The sequence below is a fragment of the Argentina silus genome (assembly GCF_951799395.1).
Source record: "Argentina silus genome assembly, chromosome: 5".
NCBI lineage: Eukaryota > Metazoa > Chordata > Actinopteri > Argentiniformes > Argentinidae > Argentina > Argentina silus.
Window position 1 is genome coordinate 20,060,988 of NC_139659.1, and position 8,937 is coordinate 20,069,924.

An 8,937-nucleotide genomic window follows, 5' to 3' on the forward strand; every position below is an offset into this window, starting at 1 on the left:
CAAATGTAACTATTGAGGGAAGAATGTGGTGAATGAATGTGTGCCGGTGCAAATGAATGTGTTGTTGCATTTGTGTGCTGACAAATTATGATATGTACTATTTGGCCTGCAGGTTTTGAGCTCTGTGGGAACGCAAATCGTCCTTTGTCACACACACACACACACACACACACACACACACACACACACACACACACACACACACACACACACACACACACACACACACACACACTCACTCTCAGACAATCTCTTGTATGTGTGTGTGTGTGTGTGTGTGTGTGTGTGTGTGTGTTTGTGTGTGTGTGCATGTGTGTGTGTGGGTGTGTGTGGGTGTGTATGTGTGTTCAGGACATCCTCTGACAGGCTATGTTGTGGATGTAATCACCTCTAGTGCACCACTGTTTCCTCCCAGGCCTCTCTCTCCGTGTGTCTGCCTGTCCAAGCCCCGTGATTAATGAAGGTGAAAAGGCTAACAGTGCCACGGCCTCCCCTACGCCTGCTGATTCTCGGGGTCTAGAGAAAATAGTCCTGTTGAAAAGAGGTGTTGGAGAGGCGAGTGGACTTGCGTCATTCGTGTTGACTTTTCTGATAGGCTTCCACAATGAGCTGTCTATCCTTTCTTGAGAAATGATTTTGTTTTTCAACTATTTCCAACGAGCACCCATAACATTTGACAGGACTTAGTCGTAGCGCAGCGGGAAATGCTGCCATTTGGGTTTTATGTCTGAAAACCAATCAGGAAAGATGTCATTATCAAATCAAAACGTTCTTCATGTGGTGTATTGTGGCCTTTATTAGGCTTCATTACTTTTAATGTGATGTAGCAGTAGCTGGCAGAAAAAGAAAAGCATTTAAATAGTAATTTTCTAATAATAAATCCCTCTTGAAGCAATATAGTGCTCTGTGTTCCATCACCAGTTAGGAGGTGTGGGAGCCTTCAGTGCTGCCGAGGCTTTTAGTCTTAGAAAATAAGGGAGAATCTGACTTCAAAGCACAGGGCATCAGCCCCTGAGGATTGCAGAATGCCTGGAGTGGAAAATGAATGGTTGGGAATAGCAAAATAATCGCCTCTGTGTGTGTGTGTGTGTGTGTGTGCGTGCGTGCGTGCGTGCGTGCGTGTTACTGGCAGTAAGGTGGTTCAATCATCCTGTATGGCTCATTCGGTGGGTTGAAAGGCAGAAGTCAAACTCCCCTTGACTTAATACATTCATCCCATGGTTGATGTTGGACTAGTGATCACAGTCAACTCCTGTCTTGAGGCCCATCAACAACATCAACGTGTTTACAACTACAGCACGATTCAAAGAGCAGAGGCTCACCTGAATGGACATATACTTGATAAAGGCCTCTACATGCTTCTGCGTCACTTGTGTGACTAGTACGCGGTTCGCGCTGCTCAACACTGTCGCAAGCACTCTGTGATTCCTACTTCTGCGTAACCTGTGAGCAGTGGTGTCATTAATAACACTTCTGGCGGCTTCCATATTTTCGATTACATAATTAATGGTTGACAACAGCTGCAGTCGATGTAGTGGAGCAGAAGTCGGACTGTGCTGCAGGCTAGTTAGGCTAGCTAACTAGCTAGCTAGTAAACAAAGGCTGTGGGGTGCTCAGTGGCGTAGCACACTAAGGCGCATACCATATCATCGTAAGGTCCCTGGTTCGATTCCGGCCATCAACATATCCTGCATGTCATCCCTCCTCTCGCACCCATCCTTCCTGTCAGTCTCTACTATCTCCATCCCAAAAGCAGAAACGCCCTAAAAATAAATAAATAACAATGGCTGCTTGTATTTACCTCAGGATACTTTGTCTCCCGGTGCTTTATGAATACTTCCAGCCAGGAGAGCATAACGAAGAAGGTGGGCTTTGTTTGATTCCCAGCCGCAGCTCCACTTTTCTTTGTTTTCTCCAGCTTTCTTTTCATTCGAACAAACATCCCTAATCTTCTTCCAGTGCTTCTTCCAATTACTTCAGCTCCGCCTCCATTCACAAACCAACCAATCAATGGTGTGTAACATCTATGCAGCCGGTTGCTCGTTGAGAAATCGAGAGAGGTGTGCGACTGCCTGTGCAATCGCCTCTGCAACAGCATGACCTTCGCGAACCTACGCAGACCCCTGGTTGCATTGTTGTCAATGAAGCATGAATCGGCCTTAGTGATATTCTATGATAGAGGGCTTACTGTAGCTACGTTAGCTAGCTAACTTACTGTAGCTACGTTCACCAGGACCTCAATGTCAACTGCTCAGCACTGGGAGGACTGTAGTCCCCTCGGTAACCACTGGCCACAGTCATGCATGTGGACCAGGGGAGGCTGCCGGAGGTAGAAATCAGAGGATGGGCTCATTGTAACGCATGGTTTGATACATATCCTCAATCCATTCCAGCATTACAATGAGCCCGTCCTCTGATTTCTACCTCCCCCAGCCTCCCCTGCTGTGGTCATAATCCTCATCTTACTGCGAGGTCATAATAATACTAATAAGGAGAATAATAAGAAAGACAGAACAATTACATCAACATCATTATGATTTAATGAAAATTAGGGCATTTAAGTCAGTCATCACAAAAATAAAAGAAAACATTAAAAAAAAGGTTTTATTTATTAAATAAATAAATACTGCACCATGTAATAAGTTATCCTATCCATGTACTGTAACTGTGAAGGGAGAGAAGTGGTATTGGTCACAAGCATAGAACACAGACTCTATGATCGCAACTTTGATGATGTCACAAAAGGGTACACTTACTGCTATTGGCTTCACAAGAGACAAGGTTTTTTCACAGTTTTGTTTTTCTATCCTCTGCACTACAGAGATCTATACAGTCCAACCCCACCCTGCTTCAACACAGACAGATTGTCCTTTTAAAAACACTATCGTATATTTCTGTTCCTTTTTCAACGTATGGTCTGGATCCAGCCCAGTAAAGTCTCTCTCCTCTTTCTTCTCAGTCTTCTACGACAGTACGAGTTCTTTGTACCTCGATTCCATCCTTTTCACGGTGTTGCTCCTCCAAGCCACCAGACCAGGTCCGGGTCTCTCTGCGATTGGTCTGTTTACCAGTCAGTCTAACAAGTCCTCCAACCCGTGAAGTCCTTGATCTCACACAAACCCCCAGATACCCAAGATGGCTCCGTGTGGGGGGGGGGGGGGGGGGGGGTCAGGGTGTTCAGTTGCACCTCTGCAGCAGCATGTTGAGTGCGTACTCCATGCGACTGCGCAGATCGGGGCTGCAGCCGGACATGAGGAGGGTGCTGAGGCTCAGAGTGGTGGAGACACGCTCCTCGTTAATGTACGTCAGGAGGTACTCGTCACTCTGGCTGCACAGGATCACCTTAGTGTGGTCGTGGTAGAAGTTCACCTGCAGAGAGAAAGACAGGAGAGAGAGGTTAGGAGGATAGAAACAGGAACTCAGAAAACAGAGAGAACGAGACAGAGAATTGGGGCTGGATATGCGCCAATAAAGTAATTTGCTTTTCAAATCAAATCAAACCAAACAAGGTGCCTTTGCCTTTACAGAAAGGGTGTTGGTGGCAAATGGAAACATTTAGAGAGACAGAAGACACAGATGTGTCCAGGCAGACAGACAGGCACAGAGACAGAGAGACAGACAGTCAGACAGCCAGCCAGGAAGCAGACAGACAGGAAGCAGTTGGCGTACCTGGAAGGTCCCGTCATTGAACAGCATCATGAGGGCGCGGTCCGACTTGAGCCACTGCAGCAGGTAAAGGCGGGGCTTCCTGGCGTCGCTGGCGTCGGGCAGGTCCCCCCCGTCCATCAGGTTCTCCTCCATGTAGTGGGCAAAGTACTTCAGGACGGTCACCTGACCTGCGAACGGTTCTGGAGCCTCGCCGGCCGAGAACACAGAACACTGGCCCAGCTCGGCATAGTAGTGGACCGTTCTGGAGGACCGAGAGAGAGAGGGAGGTGTTAGAGAGGAGGTCCCAGGAAGACAATGACTAGGTGATAGAGAGATGGAGGGGACCGTCAAGTCCATCCTGAAGCCATCATCACTTCTTAAAATGCTGCCCTTTTTCTCCCATACATGTCAGAAACAAAACTGCCCTGTTGTGAAGGATGGCATCATGGACAGGGTTGTGAGGAGGACTCACCTCTTGTCTGCGAGCAGGCTCATGTGAGTCCCGTTGTTGAAGAGGACTCCTACGATGTGGTCGGACAGCTGGTAGCCAAAGCCGTACTTGTTGGAGTAGTCCACCCACTTGGTGACCCACTGGAAGGTACCGGCCATGCTCTCCCTGGAGATGTCCTTGGCTGGGAGGAGAGAGGAAGGAGGAATTAGCTTAGCATCAATGAAGCTGCAATGTTCTATCGTACAATGTCACACTGGATATCTCTATTAGGTTAGCATCAATGGAACTACAATGCTACATTATGCAATGCAATACTGTGTATGTTTTTCATACATTTCATTCAACGGAATGGTATCGAGTCCAACGATAAGCATATCTATTAGTAGGTTTATGTATTTATTGTCTTTACGGCTGTGCCAATTAGAATAAAAACTGTAACGAAAGAAATTAAAAAGACCAGAAGTGATGAAGAATGTTTATACCTTCTGGCATGTTCTCCAGACAGCCTCTCAGTACTCTGGCCACGGTGTCTGCTACACTGCCCATGGTGCTATCCTCCAGACCTGCACACACAGAAAAACATCACAGTCCATCCTCCAGGCTCAGATACACACAGAAACACATCACAGTCCATCATCCTCCAGGCTCAGACACAGACAGAAATACATCACAGTCCGTTCCCTCAGCTCATTGCCTCAGAACACATTGAAATGGATAATTTCATATGATCCTGTACATTCAACAGAACATCCTCTTGCCTAATTGGTGTCTCTGAAACATAACTTGCTCCCTTCTAATTCTACCCTTCTCAAACATGATCCCAAAACATCCACACCACATGAGACAGTTACGTGCAACACCGTGCTGTGTCATGCTATGTCATCTGTACGTACATTCACTACTGCTGCTGCAGCTGCCCAGAGTTCCCCTGACGATCATACGGATGGTGTCTCTCAGCTGTTGCTTGTTATTGGTGGTGGTGGTGTTGCTGTTAAGGCCTTCCTTGACGAGGTCGGCTGGATGTACCACAGGGGCCACGGGAGGCTTGCTGTCCTCCGGGGGGGGCGCTCGGCAGAGCGGTTGACTGATAGAAGTCTTCCTCAGGTCGTTCCTCAGCCTGTTCATCTCCTCTTCCTCTTTGGCCATTCTGTCTGTGGGAGGAACAAAATGACGGTTGGTATCAAGGCCAGTATAGTTGGCATGGAGGCCAGTACAGTACCCTACTGTATACATCACTTTCAACCCCCTAATATTACAAATGGGCAAATTTAATCGAACGTCTGAACAATGTTGAGCGCTTACTCAGAGTCTCCAGGTACTTGGCCTTGTCCTTCTTGCCCCCTCCGAAGAGGGCAGCGGCTGCCTTCTTGAAGAAGCTCCTGGCTGGACTGGTGTGGTGGAGGTCTGGGGCCGTGTGACAGCAGCTAGGGGTCAGCCGGTCTGGGGTGAAACCCTGGAGGAGAGGAGAGGAGAGGTGTTAGAACTTGTATACTGCTGTAGGGGGCTATGGCCACACACACACACACACACACACACACACACACACACACACACACACACACCTGTGTGAAGAAGTCGTGTCTAAGTATGTCGTCGAGGTGGGGTCTGTCCGCGGGGGTCTTGGCGAGCATGCTGCTGATCAGCTGTTTGGCCGAGGTGGACAGGGAGGAGGGGAGGGAGTAGCGTGCCTCTCTGATACACCTGTACGTCTCCTTCAGGTTGGTGGTCTCGAACGGGGGTCTCCCCAGGAGCATGGTGTACCTGGAGAAAGAGGAGGGAGATGGTCAACAACACAATACTGACTCACTCACCGAGTCAAAACAACACTCTACTCTCTCTCTCTCACAGCTCAGAGAAGGCAAGGATTGACATCACAATTTCAACTCTTAGGGCTGAAAGGTTGGAGTGACAGTTGCATATTTCAAGTCAGTAAACAGCCCTTAGTACATTCAGACATGATCTGGACTAAGGCAAATGTCTGCTGTTTAGGAAGTGAGGGGGGAAGGAAGCAGACTTACATGACACAGCCCAGAGCCCACACGTCAGACTCACAGCCATGGCCCTGCTTGTTCAGCACCTCAGGAGAAAGGTAATTGGGCGTTCCACATATCGTTCTCCTGCGGTTCTCCACCGGTTCTAGTTTAGCCGCCAGACCAAAGTCTCCGACCTTCAACTCCATCGACTCGTTAATGAAGAAGTTTCCTAAGGAAAAACAACAGAAAGACTGGTAAGTGACACTGTTTATGCAAATGATGAAAATGCAAACGAGGAGAAAGTCTGTTCACTGAAATGGATTATGCATGAACATCTGTGACACTAAAGATGTGACAAAACTGGTCCCATCACATCATACACATGATGAAACCTAGGCTACACTGCTGGTTAATGAGAGGTTCATGAGACCATCACTCGTCTCTGGTCAGCCCCTCCAACTAGACAATGACATATGAGGAAGAAGCCAGGTGATGGTCCCTGGTCCACTCAACTAGACCAGGAGAGGTGATGAGGGCTGGTCCCTGGTCAACCTACCCAGTTTGAGGTCCCTGTGGAGGATCTCCTGATCGTGGAGGTATCTCAGACCAGAGACGATCTGGCGCAGGTAGCACCTGACCTCTGGCTCCGTCAGGGTCTTACGAGCCTTCAGGATGTGGGCGAGAGACTGCAACACACACAGGAAGTGGTCAGAGAGAGCAAGGCACTGATAGGCTAGCACACAGACACAGGATGTCACTCCGAGGAGTAGGTACAATGTTTAGAGCGTAGAATCGTAGTGAACAGGTGAAATGTAGCCGTATTTTACATGTGAAGAAATAATTCATTTCAATACAATATATATCCATGTAAGATTGTATAGTATGCTTTTGAATGTGACGTCCTATTGACTGTGCCCAGTCCAGTAGGTGTCTGATGTGCAGCAGACAGACTGGTTGAGAGGGAGGGGTAGGCTACTCACCCGTCGACTGCAGTACTCCAGCACTATGTAGATGTTGTCTTTGTCTTCAAAGTGATGGTAGAAGTGAACGATGTGACGGTGGTGGAGAGCCCTGTGCAGTTCGATCTCTCTGTCAATCTGTCGAGGAGTCAACATCACAATCAATTATTGTGATCCTAAAACGCACAGAGGCGCACTTGGCATACAACTCGATCAATTAGGAGAAAAAACAAAGATTCCATTACGCGCGGCTACCTTTTCCCTTTGGTGCGGCTTGGAGACGCGCGTGTGTGGAATGATCTTGGCGGCGTACACTTTTCCGCTCACCAAGTCTGTGAATTCGTAACATTTTGCAAACCCTCCCTACGGACAGAGTGGTGAGAGAGACAGGTTAGCCAGCGCTTACTGAATCAGTAGATCAGTGCAGCAGAAGACACACACACTTTACGGTCACATTCATTGTACTTGAGGGCGCATAGCCTACGCAAATCCCTTTTTACCCAGATCATTCTACAGATTGATACTTTATTGGGTCAATCATTAATTGCACAATCTAATGCATTTGAAACCATTGATAAAAACATGGATGAGAATGAAATGTCTACCATCTAGATTTTTTTTCCATGGCAAACTGAAATGTGATGATTCAGGTGCAAGTCAAGTGCATCTTTCAGCCAGTTCTTGTTCGTCATTTACCTTGCCCAGAACTTTCCCACGACAGTAACATTTCCCGGTGGTTGAGTCGGTAATGATCCGTGACATCTCCTGTATGGCTTGGACGGGCTCCTCCGCTTTCTTCCGTTTGGTCTCGGAGGGTTTGCTCGACAAGTGCTCACACATCTTAGTGTTACTGGGTTGGTGAGTGATAGTCCTGAGTATATCCATGACTGTGTGTTGTGAGGTTGGAACTGGTCGGGCTGAGCCTTTATAGGAGGGTCCGCCCCCAACATGTGACGTCACACACTAGGCTCTCCGCCGTGAGTAGGGGGTGTCATCTCGAGCTGGAAGTTTACACCTCCACATTTGTCAACAGCAACATCCTCAAACAAACGCGTAGTGGCCTACATGTGCGATAATGTAGGCTTATGGATAATGCTCAATGGGAAGATGCATGATTTCTTTTGAAAACATGTATGATAAAGATCAGAAAAAAAGATCTATAAACTTTCATTGGTTACACCTTTCTGATCATCCCCTCCATAAACTTCAGAAATGGATGATGATGTTTATGTTGATGATGATGATGAAGTAGCCCATTACCAGATGTGAAATGTGCAATGCAACCAAAGTAAAAGCTCAATATAAGCCAACATACTGACTATTCTCTATCAACAAGTGTATGAAAAGGCAGATCACATCTTTAAGACTGATAACACCACATTATTTGTCCAGCCCTGACCACAGAGGCAGTCTTAGCCTGTCATGATATCGGTGGATATCAGACATTCATTTAAATGGCGGGATTGTGGCGCCACAGTGTGGTGAATACGCAGAATATTGTACTTGTGATTTCTGAGTACATCTCCTACCCAAGCATTCTCTTAGATCAGTACACAAGTATATGAGCTAAACATAAGACATGAAACATAAGACAAACATCAATATATATATATATATATATATATATATATATATATATATATATATATATATATATATATATATATATATATATATATATATTGATGTTTGTCTTATGTTTCATGTCTTATGTTTAGCTCGTATACTTGTGTACATATATATATATATATATATATATATATATATATATATATATATATATATATATATATATATATATATATATATATATATATATAGAATACTTTTTTATATATATAAATATAAGGTTGCCTTAATTGCAGCGTTTGCACTTCTAAGACAATTCCAGTGCTTCCGTTGTGGC

At 46.2% G+C, this 8,937-nt stretch overlaps 1 protein-coding gene across 1 annotated transcript; it reads right to left on the minus strand.

Moving 5' to 3' along the window:
* Nucleotides 1–2,522: 2,522 nt before the first annotated feature.
* On the minus strand, nucleotides 2,523–7,916 carry LOC310805273 (serine/threonine-protein kinase PLK2-like; the record flags this gene model as incomplete). The annotated part of the gene is made up of 12 exons (XM_083670871.1): nucleotides 2,523–3,369; nucleotides 3,670–3,910; nucleotides 4,121–4,280; nucleotides 4,582–4,662; nucleotides 4,993–5,250; nucleotides 5,402–5,552; nucleotides 5,662–5,860; nucleotides 6,118–6,301; nucleotides 6,629–6,758; nucleotides 7,053–7,169; nucleotides 7,287–7,394; nucleotides 7,728–7,916. The coding sequence occupies 12 exons, from the start codon at nucleotides 7,914–7,916 to the stop codon at nucleotides 3,178–3,180; spliced, it is 2,010 nt and encodes a 669-aa protein (XP_083526997.1). The 3' UTR covers nucleotides 2,523–3,177.
* Between the last annotated feature and the right edge of the window lie 1,021 nt (nucleotides 7,917–8,937).